Source organism: Rattus norvegicus, chromosome 2 (genome assembly GCF_021556685.1).
Source record: "Rattus norvegicus strain SHRSP/BbbUtx chromosome 2, alternate assembly SHRSP_T2T, whole genome shotgun sequence".
In the NCBI taxonomy this organism is placed as follows: Eukaryota; Metazoa; Chordata; class Mammalia; order Rodentia; family Muridae; genus Rattus; species Rattus norvegicus.
In genome coordinates, this window is record NC_141535.1 from 174,909,744 (window position 1) to 174,926,135 (window position 16,392).

At 46.2% G+C, this 16,392-nt stretch overlaps 1 protein-coding gene across 44 annotated transcripts in view; it reads left to right on the forward strand.

Moving 5' to 3' along the window:
• The window catches only part of Arhgef11 (Rho guanine nucleotide exchange factor 11), a 121,395-nt gene that overhangs the window by 95,152 nt on the left and 9,851 nt on the right, over positions 1–16,392 (forward strand). For 17 of the 44 annotated variants that reach the window (XM_087634710.1, XM_087634765.1, XM_087634755.1 and 14 more), the window contains 14 exons: positions 846–942; positions 1,056–1,178; positions 3,726–3,749; positions 4,764–4,908; positions 5,170–5,269; positions 5,885–5,914; positions 9,889–10,015; positions 13,346–13,525; positions 13,604–13,651; positions 13,813–14,000; positions 14,225–14,371; positions 15,002–15,081; positions 15,231–15,356; positions 15,828–15,945. In XM_087634710.1, coding sequence (XP_087490836.1) covers positions 846–942; positions 1,056–1,178; positions 3,726–3,749; positions 4,764–4,908; positions 5,170–5,269; positions 5,885–5,914; positions 9,889–10,015; positions 13,346–13,525; positions 13,604–13,651; positions 13,813–14,000; positions 14,225–14,371; positions 15,002–15,081; positions 15,231–15,356; positions 15,828–15,945 — 1,533 coding nt within the window. 44 annotated transcript variants of the gene reach the window in all.

Genomic DNA, 16,392 nt, shown 5'->3' on the forward strand with positions numbered 1-16,392 from the left:
TCTTTGTTGTATGTTGGAGCATCTTTTGGGTATATGCCCAAGAGAGGGATAGCTGGGTTCTCAGGTAGTTCAATGTCCAATTTTCTGAGGAACCTCCAGACTGATTTCCAGAGTGGTTGTACCAGTTTGCAATTCCATAAACAATGGAGGAGTGTTCCTCTTTCTCCACATCCTCGCCAGCATCTGCTGTAACCTGAGTTTTTTTGTTTTTTTTTTTTGTTTTTTTGGGTTTTTTTTCAGAGCTGAGGACCGAACCCAGGGCCTTGTGCTTGCTAGGCAAGCGCTCTACCACTGAGCTAAATCCCCAACCCCCTGAGTTTTTTATCTTAGCCATTCTGACTGGTGTGAGGTGGAATCTCAGGGTCAGCAGACATTTAAGCATATATCCAATGAGAAAGGGCTTCAATATTTCCTCATGGAGCATTAGATATCTAGAGAATAATTATATCCTTTACTTTAATAGGAACAGAAGAATGATTCAGCCTTAGGCCTGACAAACCTGAGTTCAGTTTATGGAACCCACAAGGTGGGGAGAGGAGAAGCAACTCCACAGAGTTGTCCTTTGACCTCCACATGCATGCCATGGCACACGCACACGTGAAGCATGTTTTTAATTAAACAAGAAAAAAACATATTGCCTGGAAGGAATGCAGGCCTCACCTGCTTCAGTCTAATAGGCCAAAGAGCCAATTTTTCTACCAAGCATCACAGGATGAAAAAGCCACTTGAGGTGCTTAGCAGAAATTATCTTCTCCTCCCCCTCCCCCTCCCCCTTCCCCTCCCCCTCCTCTCCCTCCCCCTTCTCAACACCTTTTTATTCTGCCTTCCCTGGTCTCCCACTACAGACCTACGCCTGCGGAACAATGAGGACCCTCGCAATGTGCTCTGTGAAGCTCAGGAGGCAGTCATGCTGGAAATCCAGGAGCAGATCAACGACTACAGGTTTGAAGAGTCCCTTGTTCTTGCTACACCTCTGGAGGGTGCATCTGATTTTCTCTTTCTGGATACAGACCTGCTCAGTATGTCACTTGTTCCTCATTGTTTCTCTGGTGTAGATCCAAGCGTACTCTGGGCCTGGGCAGCCTCTATGGTGAAAATGACCTGCTAGGCCTGGATGGGGACCCTCTTCGAGAACGCCAAATGGCTGAGAAGCAGCTGGCTGCCCTTGGAGATATCTTGTGAGTTTTCAATTTAACTCCTACCTCTGAACTTACCAGACAGGTTGGCAAACCTTTAAGACTGTTTTCTGCCCTCTTCTACTTCATGCATCGTCTCACCTAAAGATAGGAGATCCTGCTGCATTTCTTATGCCGAGGGCCCCACTCTGAAGCCTAGAGCTGCTGACCATTTGCTTTCTGGGAGTTATGACTGTCCAAGAGTACTGTGAGCTTTCTGCTTCCCTTTCATGATCTTTCTCCTTCCCTGCCTCTTTATGAATGGCTGACACTCAGTGAGGCTGCCCCCCTGCAGGGGATGGAGCATCTTGAGATGTCAGAACTAACTTAAAGAAAGCAGCCATTTTTGCACAGGTACAACAGAAAACTGGAGCACCTTCCTGGGAGCTTCAGAGCAGCGACTCTTGCTGTGCTTCTCCAGCACTTCTGTTTCTTTTGTTTGTTTGCCTTTGACTTTATGTATATGAGTGTTTTTTCTGCCTGTAAGTCAGTGCTTTGTGTGCCTGCAATGCCCACAAAGGCCAAAAGAGGGCATGGAATCCCTCCCCCCAGCCCCACAGCTAGAATCAAACTCAGAAGAACAGCCAGTGGTCTTAACCCCATTCCCTCCCCAGTCCCTAAGTCCCATTTTCTAAAGCATATGTTGTCCATGATTTGAATCCCAGGGCAGGGTTGATGACTGAACTTCTAAGCCTAGACAGTTTTTCTTCCCAGTATTTCCTCTTACTGAGTAGTGACCTTATTAATCTGTTCTGCCTCTCTGGATCTCACAAACTAGATGACAGAAGTTAGCCTGGGTGTCTTTGGTAGTGTCAATATCATGAGTCTTTCAGTTTAACAAACATAAAATATGTCTCCACTGTAGAAGGCATCTAGTGAACAAGTGGTTATATCCTTTGTGGGTATTTGCAGTGATGAGAAGAGACAGCAATAGACAGGAATTAAGTAGACTGGTATAACAAGCACTGGAGGAGGGTAGACAGGATGGGGACGGTCAGAAGTGCCACAGTCAGTGGGTTGCAGATTTAAATAGGCCAGTCCAGGTGAGCTACCTGGAAAAAATAGTACTTAATCAGTGAAGACATTGACTGAATTAAACGTGACATCTGGAAATGACACTGCAGACAGAACAGCCAGGGCAGACAGAAGCCAAGAAGAATGTGCTCAGCATTTAAAGAACAGTAATGAGCAGGGAGCAGCGCAGAAGAGCGGAGTGCAGAGGAAGCGAGAGCCTGGTCATGGGAGAGACAATACAATATGAAGAGGAGTTTGCTCTTCACTTAGCAAGCAAGGAGCTGTTGGAGTTGCAAGAGATGGGACAGCCAAGAAGTTCACTTAGAAGGTTCCTCCATAGGAATCCCCACCAATGATGGTAAAACAATAGCCATGGAAGTTGTGAATAGAGGTCAGCTCCTAGTGGAGTTGAGCAATAGAATCCTGAAGAGAATTCTTAAAACTTGAGTGTCAAAGTCAAAGAAGAGATCACTAGAGTTCCTTATATAAGCCACTAAAAAGACTGTCAGTCACTCTAGGTGAAGTGGGTAACATGGGCAACACTTTTGGACATGTTAAGTTTAAGGTCTCTTTGGGATATTAAACTACAGATGTGAATAGACAGCTACATGTATGAATCTGTCATTTGGTGACAGATCTGGGCTTGGGGGGGGCTTGGGTTACATCTCAGTAGTGAAGCAGTTGCCTAGCAAGCAGGAGGCCCTAGGTTCCATTTCACTAAAAAGTTAAAAATAGCTGAGCCTAGTGGAAGAGACCTACAGACTCAGCCACCTTGAGGCTGAGGCACAAGTCAAGACTTCCTTGGGCTACTGAGTTCAAAACCAAACTCAGTAGGACCAGGATTAAAAAATGATAAAGGCAGAGGATATCCGAGTGCATGCCTAACATGTATAAGACCCTGGGTTTAATCTGCAGTACTAATTAATAATAAGGAGAAAAGACTAGGACATCTGGACCTGAAAGGAGGCCGCACAGAAAGCGTGGTCTTTACAGCGGCGGCCTCCTGACCCTCAGTAGTAAGGTGCCATTAACTGGTTCTGGGATGGAGTTCATACCTGACTGAGCCTGTTCGGAGAGTCTATGAACCCAACTTACAATAATTTTCAAGTAATGATAGTTTGTACTTACAAGATGGGAGCCTTCTTCTGGGTATTTTGAAAATTCAGTGGGCTTATTGTGTAAACAGCTTATGAAAATGTCTGGCCCATGGTAAGACCCAAACATTAGTTGCTGCTACCTTTGCCTCTTTACAAGAAATTTCTTTGGTCAGGCTCCAGGTTTTATTTTTTTCTCCTGATAACTTCATGCTTTGAAACAGAGAACAGAGACTAAATTTGCCACATGTACTGTTGTGCTAGAAAAACATTATTGTCACGATCATCATTGTGCTAGTTGAATCTTTGAGGAAATAAAAACTTCTCACCTCCTGGGCTACAAGACTCCAGAACGTTTTGAATCTGACCTCGTATCCCCTACTATCCCCCCTCTTCTTCCAGCCTTTGCCTCAGGTCCAAGTCATCTGTTCTTTCATTACAGGTCCAAATATGAGGAAGATCGGAGGTGAGCAATCCATGGTGTGGTACATTTTCAGCAGTCAAGGTGGGAAGAAGTAGGGCCGAGCTCTTCTGTGTTTCTCATTTCTGCTACCTGTAAGAAAGCTGTAACACTATAGAACTTGAGTCTGTGCAAGTGTAGCTCCCAGATGACTGACCATAACATGTGGGACTTCGGAAGTCCAGATCCTTGATGCCTAGGGACCACTGCCTGGTAGATGGCTCTACTCCTTGGTGTTGACAGACTAGCCCTCACCTCCTGACTTCTCAGGCCCGCCATGTATCTACCCACATTACCCCTGAGTTTCCCTCCTGACCTCTTTCCCTGTGGAAAGATTTCATCTCCCTAAGAATGGTAGTGTTAGAATCAGTCTGTGACAGCAGAAAGAAAACACCTCCTTTCTTGGTGATTTTTTTAATGTAATTTCTACATATTGACCTTATTATTTCTTATCAGCTTAAAAGGGTCTGCATTCCCTGCCTGTACATGCTTTGTAAGGGAAGAGACGGGCCATGAAGCCAAAGTAGAAGCAGATAGTGTGTCTACTGGATTTCAGGCCAAATATAGTTTAAGCACACAGCTCTGGATAGTTTCATTTGTGGCAACCAGAAACACCTCGATAGCCTTTGCTCTCTTTTTCTCCTTGTTCTCAGAGATGGGGGAAGGTGAAAGCTGTAGGCCTACTTTAAACCCTCGTATGTGTGTCTGAGGATGTTGACTTAGCCCATCCTCCAGGCCTTGTGTTTCAGGACTTTGTGTTCCATCCACTGACCATCATCCCTTCATGGGGAGAGAACACTGTCTAGATTTCTGTGGGAGCAATGGAGAGCTTTGGCCAGCTCCTGACTGCAGTTGCATTTGATCATCCATTCATCACTTTGAATATTTTAGCTCATAACCACCCCTTTTCTTCTCCGTGGGATGCCTATAACGGAGACTGTCCTCAGGGTTTTGCTCCCTCAGCCTTCTGTTACGAAACATGACTTGAGCTTTCTGGTTCACAACGCTCCTGTTTTACAGTGCCCCCATGGACTTTGCTGTTAATACCTTTATGAGCCACGCTGGGATCCGTCTTCGGGAGTCTCGATCCTCCTGCACGGCAGAAAAGACCCAGTCTGCCCCTGACAAGGACAAGTGGCTGCCCTTCTTCCCTAAGACCAAGAAGGTAACAGAACTGCCCACAGCACAGCTGTCCTGGAGCAGGGCTCTGTGCTGAGGCAGACCAGGAAGCCATTTCACAGCCTTCCAGCTATATCCCCCTCTTTTCTCCAAACCTGACCACAGGTGAAACATGTTCATTAGAATAAAAACCTGAGTCAGCTCTCCAATGATTTGTGTAGGGCCAGTCTTAGGACAGGGCAAGGGTGATTAGCAGTCTCGTGTCTGAGTGTTGGAACCACCTCCAAACTAATGTCTCCTATCTCAGCAGAGCAGCAATTCCAAGAAAGAAAAGGATGCCTTGGAGGACAAGAAGCGAAACCCCATCCTCAGATATATTGGGAAGCCCAAGAGCTCCTCTCAGAGCAGTGAGTATTTTAGAAAACAAAAGCCTTGGCCATTCTTTGGTAGAGAATTGAGCCCCTTCACCTTCCCAGGAAGTAGAGGGGCCTCCTGTGTTTCTGGGAGCCAAGGCCTGAACTCTGGAGACTGTAGCTTGCTCTTAGAACTGCTGCTCTCTCCCCCTGCCACATCTAGCCAATTTCATTGAGGGAAGGCTAATTTTTCAGAGCCAAGGGGTGTTAGCCTGGAACTTCAGAAACAGCTGTAGCTACTGAGTAGTTCTGTGGAAGAACTTATGGCTTGGAAAGACTGCCCTGTGGTCTTCGTTTCATCTTCATCCCTGGAATTTATGCACACTCCTGTGGTTTTGTGTTTGGATCCTTGCTGAGGGTTTTAAATGACCGTTAAGTAGAACTGGCAGGGATAGGGACAAGCTCCATGACACGATGGTAGCCCTGAGCTTCAGTGGGAGTCGCCTTCATAGACCTTGGTGACACTTGGGTGGGGGAAGGGACTTCCGCGTCTACTTTGGTTTTGTCACCACCTTCTCGTTTTCCAGCTTGATAGGATTTTTATTTGACTCTTGCAACGTTAACTGACTTTTCATGGTTTACTTTTGTTTTTGTTTGTTTTTCTTTTAGCATTTCATATTCCCTTGTCCCCTGTGGAAGGTAAAAGGACAATTTTCTTCGGTTTTATCTCCTCATTAGAATTGATTTTCCACCTCCAGAATCTTGCTGTTCTTTCCCATCTGGTCCTATCTGGTCCCGACTTGCTTCTTCCTTTTCTTCCCTCCATCTCTCTTAAGGATTCCTCCTTTCTGTTACTGCTTCTCTGTAACACCGACTGCTGGGGTCCCTCTTCTGCACTGTGTTAGCTGCCAGACTTTGTTACCTCACCTGGTTTCTGAAGGATGGGAACTCCCTTCCCTGAGGCGGGCCTTCCTTGAGGTTCTGACAGAGACCAGCCTTCTTGGCGACAGCTTTCCTGTGGCCCTAGCCTTTACTGTTCCAAGTGTAGTCTCTTGTCACTGTAACAAAAAGTTAGAGACAACCTAAAGAGAGGAAGTGTCTATTGGAGCTAGTGGTTTCAGAAGTCTCAGTTCATCGTCACTTGGCCTATAGCTTTGTGGTATGTCAGGACAGTGTGGCATGTGGAGAGGAAATCTGTAACTCATGAAACAAGAAGAGAAGCTACTGAGAGGTCCAGGGCTCCTTTTCAAGGACCCATCTGCCCTTGTAACCTCCTTCTAAGTAGACCTAACACCTCCCAGTCACACCATCAGCTGTGACCTAGCCATCAGTGTGCAAGCTTTTGGGAGGCCATGTATATGAAGCAAACTCTACTAGACTGCAGTGTGTGCTACAGGGAGAGAGAAGAACAGTCAGCTTTTCATTCAATGAAGTAATAATCAGTTTAAGGTTTTTTTTTCTTTAATTGAATTTCAAGTTGCAAATAACTTCTTTTATTTATATCCCTATTCCTGCTTAGGCCCTTCAGTATAGTACAGGAGGACATTAAGTTGGAAGCCAGGCTGGCCTACATACTTAAATCAGTAAAGTACTTGCCACAAAAACATCAGAGCTTGATCCTCATAGAAAGCCAGGGGTGTGGTCCTGGAAGAAGCTCAGTGGCTAATAGTGCTGGCTGCTCTTCCAAAGAACCCAGTTCTGATTCACAATCCACACCGTAGTTTGCAGCTATCTGTAATTGCAGTTCCAGGGGATCTGAGGTCCTCTCTGGCACCAGGCACAAAAGTGGTGCACAGATATCCATGCAGGCAAAGCACACACACATTAAATAAATAAGTTGAAAGGAACAAAAAGACAGCTATGGTCTTCTAGTCTTCTCTCTCTTTCTCTCTCTCTCTCTCTCTCTCTCTCTCTCTCTCACACACACACACACACACACACACACACTTCAAAAACAATAATTGATATAGACCTATGGAGATGGCTCAGTAGAGTACATGATTAGCATATGTAAAGTCCTGACTTTGACTGCCAGCACAACAGAAATAATAATAGATTATATACATTAACCCATAAGCAATTTAGCCAACATCAAAGCATCATAGAAACAAGCAAGTTTATTTCCATCGGTGAGATTTGTGTGTATACAATTAAACAATTCAAATTGTGCATGGTGGCATACTCCTATAACCCTAGAACTTGGGAAGTTGAAATAGGAGGATTAGGAAATCAAGGTCAGCCTCACTACAAAAAAGAAGGTACAAAAAATTGATAACTGTTTTCTAAGTTCTACAGTAATTTGAACATGGCAAAAGAGAGCAACAGAATACAGTCAGGAAATTCCACTGCTATAATTCATTTTATGTAAAAATGGCAATTTAAAATAGTGCCTTGGAATTATTTTAAGTTACTGACATCCCATGCTATCCTAAGCCATAAAAATAATGCTTGGAAGAAAAATTTAACGAAAGAAAAATTTAACAAAAGAATAGCCTAGAAATTCAGGCCCATCATTGGAACCAAGCCACCACTGAGCTGCAGTTCCAGCTCCAGGCCCATATCTGCCAAAAATCTGCTTCTCATCTGCCATGCAAAGGAAAGGGTGAGGCAAGAACGGACTGTAAGAAGCTTCGCTTGAGGAGCTTGCAAGGGAACAAGAATGTACACGGTGGGGTAAGGTTGCTGAACCCAGCAGTGCAAGATAAAAGATACCAAGGGTCCACATCTTCTCTTTTTTTATTATTATTGTTTCTGACTGTGTGGGTATTTGCACATGAAGGCAGGTGCTCAGAGGGCTGAGGACTTGGATCCACTGAAGATGCAGGCAGCTGTGAGTTGTATGACTGGGCTGCGGGCAACTGAGCTCTGCTCCTCTGGAGGAGCAGTACACACTCTTACCCCAGTGAGCCTCTCCAGCCCCAGGCCATCCACATGCTCCTTGATTCACACTTTATCACTCTAATTGCTTGATTTGATTTGGGCTTCTAAAGTGTCCAGGACATCAGATGAGTGTATGTCTACATCTGAAGGCCAAGCATCTGCTGCTGGGAAGGCTCACTTGGACTCACCTATATGTCGTGGGACTGTAGAAGTCAAGGTCGACCTTGAGTGTCAGTCCTCATGAGACAGCCACCTTGTTTTTTATGGTAATCTCTTATTAGGAACTGGGGCTCACCAATCTGTTAGGCTGGCTGTCCCCATCTTCCTGGGGACTGGAATTAGGTGCTTGTCACCACACCTGGTTTTTTATGTGAGTGTGAAGGATCCAACTCTGGTCATCACATTGGTGCATCAAGCACATCACTGAGCTGTCACCCGGACCCACGTAACTCACCTGTACTTAGTTCCATCATCAGTCAGAGAGTAGAGAACAGGGAGGAAAGTCCACAGTGAAACTGCAGGGATCAAAAGTCTGCTCCTTTCTGTTCCCCCTTGTTACTCTGAGTTATCCAGCCATACCAGATCTCAGGGCTACATCTGCTTTTTGCCACAGCCACACCCTATATAGGGCATACCTAGCTGTTTTTCTGGCAGCCCAATAGTAGACTCTGCCTCCTGCTGTCAGTTATAGAATGAATATTCCTGGATTCTTGCATAACCATGCAGACAAGTCCATTGTAGATGCACAGTAGACCACGAGTCTATAGTAATCTCCAAGCCAACTGCACATTCAGCCTAGGAAGGGTCCTGAATTCCAAACACAAGTGACAGTAACAGCCCTATAAACACTCACCCAGCCGCTTACTTCACACAAGTGCACCCTGACCATCTGTCTCAAGGATAGAGTTGTAGACATGGAGAGAAAGGTAAATGCTTTTCCTTCTCTCGGGCTTGGAAGTTTTCCTGTGAAAGTCAGATTTTTGCGACCAGGAGGCCTGTCTTGTTATTAACATCAGGTCCCTGGGTGCCTCTGCTGCCTCCTCTGCCCTCTACCTAAGCCCTGCTCTAACCTCAGTTCTGACTTAAAGATGAGCTCCTCATTTCCCCTCTGGCTCCCAGAAACTGGGCTTGGGTCTGAGGCCCACTTTGTGGGGTTCTTAAGTATTATGTCTAGGTTTCTCCTCCCTATCTATCTCTTGCTGTTATTGAAACAAGACTAGTTCCTTAAGACTAGCTTGGGGCAAGAGCTAGAGTTTAAATACCAGAGAGTAGTGTGTCACTCTGTTCTAAGAGATCACCTCTCACCAGTTCTTTAGTAGTGGAGTTCAAAGCTGGCGAAAGGAATGGGGTGGAGAGTTGTGGGTGGAGATTGGGAGGTGAGTTCTGAAAGTGATAGAAATTTGAAAAGGACCTAAGGTTTGCAATATGGACAGATTCCGTGTAGATATGGTTTGGTCTTCCTGGCTTTCTTTTTTTTTCTTCTTCTTCTTCTTTTAACCTGCCATGTGACTTAAGAAAAGTTAGTGGCTGTTTTTTTTTTTTTCAAGTAGAATGTAAAAGTTCCAAACACTCTTGTTTTGTACATGAGAAAAAAGGATACTTAAGAAAGGAAGAGTGTCCGCCTAGGACCACGCAGCGCAATCAGAGAAGAGTGAGGACTAGGTCATGTGCCTGTCTTCTGGTCCCATGCTGTTCTCATCTGTGCTTGTTCATTGCTCTGTCTTCTGGGCTACAGGGGAGTAAGGGCCTTGGAACAGAAAGCATAGTACCCTTCATTTTCTTTTTGCCTGCAGTTAAGCCAGGCAATGTGAGGAACATCATTCAGCACTTTGAGAACAGCCATCAGTATGATGTCCCAGAGCCGGGGACACAACGACTCTCAACAGGAAGCTTTCCTGAGGACCTGCTGGAGAGTGACAGGTAGCTGTAGCTGGATGGGGCCCACCAGCTGCCCAAGACATGGGGCATGGGCAGGCTTCATCAGGGATAATCCCAGCTGCCTTGCTCCTCTCCACTAGACTGTGAGGTCCCACCATAGGGCCTGCCCACCCTGAGTAGCTGCAGAAACCATGACAGTGTTGGGATGAGATCAGTGGAAGACCATGGAGACAGCCTTGAGGTTGATCCTGTAACTACCAAGTAATTCCTTCCCAGAGTAGAGTTAGATTGTACGACCTAACAACTAATCAGAAAGCACTGGGTGATGTGGATAAGGGACTTTAGAGAGAACAGAGGGAAGTCAACTAAGTCTTTTCCTCTTAAGAAAACTTAAGCTGGGGCTGGAGAGATGGCTCAGTGGTTAAGGGCACCGACTGCTCTTCCCGAGGTCCTGAGTTCAAATCCCAGCAACCACATGGTGGCTCACAACCATCTGTAATGAGATCTGATGCCCTCTTCTGGTGTGTCTGAAGACAGCTACAGTGTACTCATATATATAATAAATAAATAAAATATTTTAAAAAGAAAACTTAAGCTGGGCTGGTGAGATGGCTCAGAGGTTAAGAGCACTGACTCAGGAACCACATGGTGGCTCACAACCATCTGTAATGGGATCTTATGTCCTCTTCTGGTGTGTCTGAAGACAGCTACAATATACTCATATACATGAAATAAATAATATTTTTTTAAAAAAGAAAACTTAAGCTGGGTAAGTGTGATGGACAGGCCTTTAATCCTAGCACTAAGGAAGCAGAGACAAGTAGAACTCTGTGAGTTCTAGGCCAGCCTGGTCTACAGATAGAGATCTTGTCTCTGAAAATAATAATAAATTGTAGAAATGCTTAGAAAGTGGTTTCTGCAGACACTTTCAAAGACAACCAAGTGGCTGGGAATAAGTCATCTATTTCAGCAGACCACAGTGTCAGTTGGCTCAAGACAGATTGTTCTTCCCTTAGGGGGAAAAAAAGGCAGATGTGGTGACACCTGTCTGTAATCTTAGCACTGAGCGCTCAGTGCCAGCCTAGCCTACAAAGTAAGACCCTGTCTCAGAAAAGGTGAGACAGGGTGAGGATTGTGCTGCCTTATTTTCTACATCTCCATCAGGTATCAGTGCTAAACAGGATGTCTGTCTGGTTTTAACACACACTGTAAGATTTATATGCTCCTGACTGGCATAATAACAGTCGAGTCCTGGCTATAGCCAGCTTTAAATAAAGATTTCCTGTAGTCAGAAATATCCGTATAGACTCCTAATCATCCTTGAGGTACCGTACTGCAGCCTTTGTATGTGAAGATAATCCTATTATAGAATCAAGTCTGAAAGCCACTGAGGAAATAGCAGTTGGCAGAGGCAAGTCTGCAGGTAGCAGTGTAGATATTCTAACCATTCTGCCTTTGAAATAACTGTCAAAACTAAGTGAGACGTTCTTCTTTCTGTTTTATATTAGGCCTTCATAAACTTAGTGCATGTCAAAGGATTTGACAGAGATTATGATTTTATTTGTTTATTTTATATATATGAGTGCTATATCTGCATAAAAACCTACATACCAGAAGAGGGAATGGGATCCCAATATAGGTGGCTGTGAGCCACCATGTGGTTGCTGGGAATTCAACTCAGGACCTCTGGAAGAGCAGTCAGAACTCGTGGGGTTTTTTTTTTGTTTGTTTGTTTGTTTGTTTGTTTTGGTTCTTTTTTTTTTTTCCGGAGCTGAGGACCGAACCCAGGGCCTTGCGCTTCCTAGGCAAACGCTCTACCACTGAGCTAAATCCCCAACCCCAGCAGTCAGAACTCGTAATAGCTGAGCCATCTCTCCAGCCCCCAAGAATTTGACAAAGATTAAGAGTTGTACTGTTGGTTTCAATTACCTAATATTTTAGGTAAATTAGACATGAATCATTTAATTTGCTGTGACAGGTGTGATAATTTAAATATGTCATATATTTTAAGTTTTGGAGAGATTGTCAATACCTTGAGAAAATATTTGAATCCACTTACAGACTTGTACCCTTTGCCTTGTTGGATAAATTTGTTCTACCTAAGGCAGTCACCAAAATCCTAAAACTATTGTAAGCAGAAGCCTTTGGATTTTATTGTAAACTCCTTGGCAATCTTGGGAGAATAGTTTAGAGGCTCAGCAGGTAGTGAGTGCCCCAGGGTTCTTCCAGGAAGGTACAAAGCTTTGCAGCCCCGCTAGCCCTACTGAAAGAGGTTTGCATTGCTGGCTGAGGACACACAAACAGTGCAGTTGACCTGGGTTGGAATTGTTCCTGTAGATTTCTGAGGGGTAAGTTCAGTGGGGCATCGGTTGTCAAAATGTTTGCAAACCCTGAGGACAAATTCAAGCCCTTGGGAGATGAGCTCCCTGTTGAACCTCTGGCTGTTTAGAGAATATAAATGAAGATTCAAGGTACTGGGCTCTCCGCTTCTGTAGCCAGCTTCAGCATTGAGAGCTCTCCAGACATCTCAAGGCCCTCTATGTTTCCAGACACAGAACAGGATATAGCTTAGTAATAATGGTAATAATGTCCACAAAGGGCCAGCCCAGCCGGGCCTGACGGCATCCAGGGGCATCTAAGGGTCAGAGGTGCCAGCTGTGTTGAGACTGATGCACTGCAGGACTCAACAGAAAGCAGTTCTCAGCTGTCAGCTTCTCACCAAGCCCCAGGGACAGCCAGGGTTGAACCCCTGCCTGTCTGTAACCAGGCCCTGGAAGCGTCCTTCCCAGCCATTCTTCCCTGGTATGGAAATTGCAGCTTAGGAAGAGAAGAAATCTACATCACAGCTAGAGGGTGAGAATAGTACAACAGATAGCGTCTTCTGACAGCCTGGAAATTGTAGAGCAAGGTATGGGATCTGTAACTATACCACCCTCAAAGAGGATCTTGTCAAGAAAGGATCCACCTCAGAGTCAGAGAAGAGAGTAGCTGGTCCAGAACAGGCAAGGTGTTCTAGCCATGGGATGGCCTCCAGAGCAGAGAGGTTGGATGAACCTTGTAGTTCCTGATGAAGGCCTGTGTTATCCACGGGTCTTCTAAAAGGATCATGGCATGGTGTCTTAGACATCTGGACACACCACAAAGCTGATTCTCTGTCTTCACCTTTCTGATAGCTCGAGGTAAAGAGGGGAAACTATCCAATAGCTCACTGGGGAGAACAAAGGGTCTATAGAGCAGCCAGAATGGCTTGTTGTTGTCTGGCTTCTGGACCCTCATGTTTAAACTCCTGGTATTGAGGTGCCCTTCAAGTGGGGTAACAGGTAAAAGCTAGCCACAAGTCAGATTTCAGAGTTTCCTGTCCCTCCCTGACAGTTCGCGCTCAGAGATTCGACTGGGCCGCTCTGAGAGCCTCAAGGGCCGGGAAGAGATGAAGCGATCCCGGAAAGCAGAGAACGTGCCCCGGTCTCGAAGTGACGTTGACATGGATGCTGCTGCAGAGGCTGCCCGCCTTCACCAGTCAGCCTCGTCCTCTGCCTCCAGCCTCTCCACCAGGTGCGTAGCGTCCAGTGGCCACACCCACTGCTATTCAGTGTGGTGACTATGTATTAAGAGTTGGCATTTTCTCCTCAGGTCTCTTGAGAACCCAACCCCTCCCTTCACCCCCAAAATGGGCCGCAGGTGAGTGATGAGCACTGTAGTGCCTCTGTTTGGTACCTCTGGCACATCTGTGTTCTGCCCCCTTCCCATACCTAGGGCTGGCTAGGGTTGGGTAGGAAAGTGATGGACAATCTTGAGTGTAAGTTACCTACAAGTGAAGCTAAGCTCTCCGTTTTCCACAGGAGCATTGAGTCCCCCAATCTGGGGTTCTGTACAGATGTCATCCTTCCCCACCTCCTGGAGGATGATCTGGGCCAATTGTCTGACCTGGAGCCAGAGCCAGAGGTCCAAAACTGGCAGCATACAGTAGGCAAGGATGTGGTGGCCAACCTGACCCAGAGGGAAATTGACCGGCAAGAGGTCATCAATGGTGAGAACCTGCCTTGTTCCCCTCATCTCCTCTCATGCTTGTGGGGGTGGGGGTGGGGGTAGTAGAGATTTCCCAAGGTCACCTCATTCTGACCTTAGCCTGGGGGTAGAAAAACAACACTCTACTTCTTCGAAAAGTAGTGTGGTGTGGGGACCAGATAGTGACTCTAGACACTTGCTGATTTACTTTTTCCCCTGCCTCTCCCTGTCACAACCCCTGCTCAGAGCTTTTTGTGACAGAAGCATCTCACCTGCGCACACTCCGAGTCCTGGACCTCATCTTCTACCAGCGCATGAGAAAGGAGAACCTAATGCCTCGGGAAGAGCTAGCGCGGCTCTTCCCTAACCTGCCTGAGCTCATAGAGATTCACAGTAAGGAGCCTGCCTCTCTCCAGACTCCTTATGCCACCTTTGACTGTGTTTTAGTTTGAACCTGCCCCATCCCTACCTAGATCCCCCTGAGTAAATAGGGTTTCTACCGCTGTGGTGAAACACTATGATCTAAAGCAAGTTTCAGAGGAAAGGATTTGTCTTACTCTTCTATAAAACTGTTCATCTTCGAACCTGGAGGCAGGAGGAGTTGATGCAGAGACTGTAGAGGGCTGCTGTGACTGACTTGCTCCCCATGGCTTGCTCAGCCTGCTTTCTTATAGAACCCAGAACCACCAGTCCAGGGATGGAACTTCCCACAGTGAGCTGGGCCCTTCCCTGTCAGTCACTAATAAGAAGATGTCCTATAGCCAGATCTTATGGAGGCATTTTCTCAATTAAGACTCCCTCTTTCAGATGACTCTAGTTTGTATGTTTGGTTGGCATAAGACTAGCCAGCATACCCTGCTATTCCTGCTGGGAGAAGCTGATGGATAGCCTGAAACTAATCCTCCAGAACCCCCAAAATAAAGGTTTCCAGACTCTTCCATGAACTTCTGTCAAAAATGCCTTTCCTCCTAGTAATAAAGTATCTAGCAGTGTCGCTCAACCCTTGCATTCCTCTTTCCACAGATTCCTGGTGTGAGGCCATGAAGAAGCTCCGGGAGGAGGGCCCCATTATCAGAGACATCAGTGACCTCATGCTGGCTCGGGTATGGCAATGAGGAAACTGGAGGAAGTGAGCTCTCTTTACCTACCCCAAGACTAAGGAATTTCACAGGGGAGGGGGTAGTTAAAGGGAGGGGCTGCTGCTCCCTCACAGGAGTGTGACACCCAGACCATATCCATTCTGCCTCTTCAGTTTGATGGTCCTGCCCGAGAAGAACTCCAGCAAGTAGCTGCACAATTCTGTTCCTATCAGTCAGTAGCCCTAGAGCTAATCAGGACTAAGCAACGTAAGGAGAGTCGGTTCCAGCTCTTCATGCAGGTATCCTGGGCGTGTCTTGACCCTCCCTCATCTCTGTCATGCTCACCAAAGATCTAACCTCCTCTTCTGGACCCTAGCCTCATCTCTTCTCTACTGAGGATAGATAGCACCTAGCTGTGCCCCCACCCACCTACATTACCCAACACCACATACTGTAAATTGTTACCTCCAGGGCAGAGGTGCCTTTGGTTGACAATTACTCAGCATTGCAGGCAAAAGGTCTGTCTTGCCTATAGAGCTAGTGTGTACTGTTCTCTAGAATTGGAATGAAACTGCCCTTCTGTTTTGACCATCTCTTCCTAGCACGTCAACCCCTCCCTAAATGTTGAAGAAAAAACTGCCACTATTTCTAGGGGGCCCATCTAGGGTTAGGGCCCATGTGGCATTTTCACAGCCATCTTAACCCTGAGCCCTGAAGGCAGCTCCCAACCACGGTAGCACTTCTTCCTCTGTCTGCTTCTTGCTCTTCAGGAGGCTGAGAGCCACCCTCAGTGCCGGCGTCTGCAGCTCCGAGACCTCATCGTCTCTGAAATGCAACGGCTCACCAAGTACCCACTGCTGCTAGAGAACATCATCAAGCACACAGAGGGTAGGGCAGGGCAGGGTGGGGGTCTGTGCCTTGCGGCAGCAAAGTTCCTTACTTTGTCACAGTTTTGTGATCTTCAGTGTCTTCTTCCTCATCCTGGTACAGTGAGTCTCAGAATGATTGTAAATGTGATTTAGAAACACAAAATGCTACAAGGCCACTGCTGGCTTGTGGGGCTTTATACAAATCAGGAAGTATAGACCCACAGGCTGGCCCATCTGGGTAAATTGAGTTCCTCCGAGGGCTTTGCTGAGTGTTAGCATTCATTCATACCTCTGCTAGATGCCTCTGCAGTGTTCAAGTGTCACATCCAGGGGACTAGCAAGATGAGTAGAGTGGAAAGGGAGAACCAGGTTGTCCTCTGACCTCCACACACACACACACACTGTGGCATGCGTCCACACGCACACACTGTAACAGTAAATAAGCAGATTTGCTAAACCAGAATAA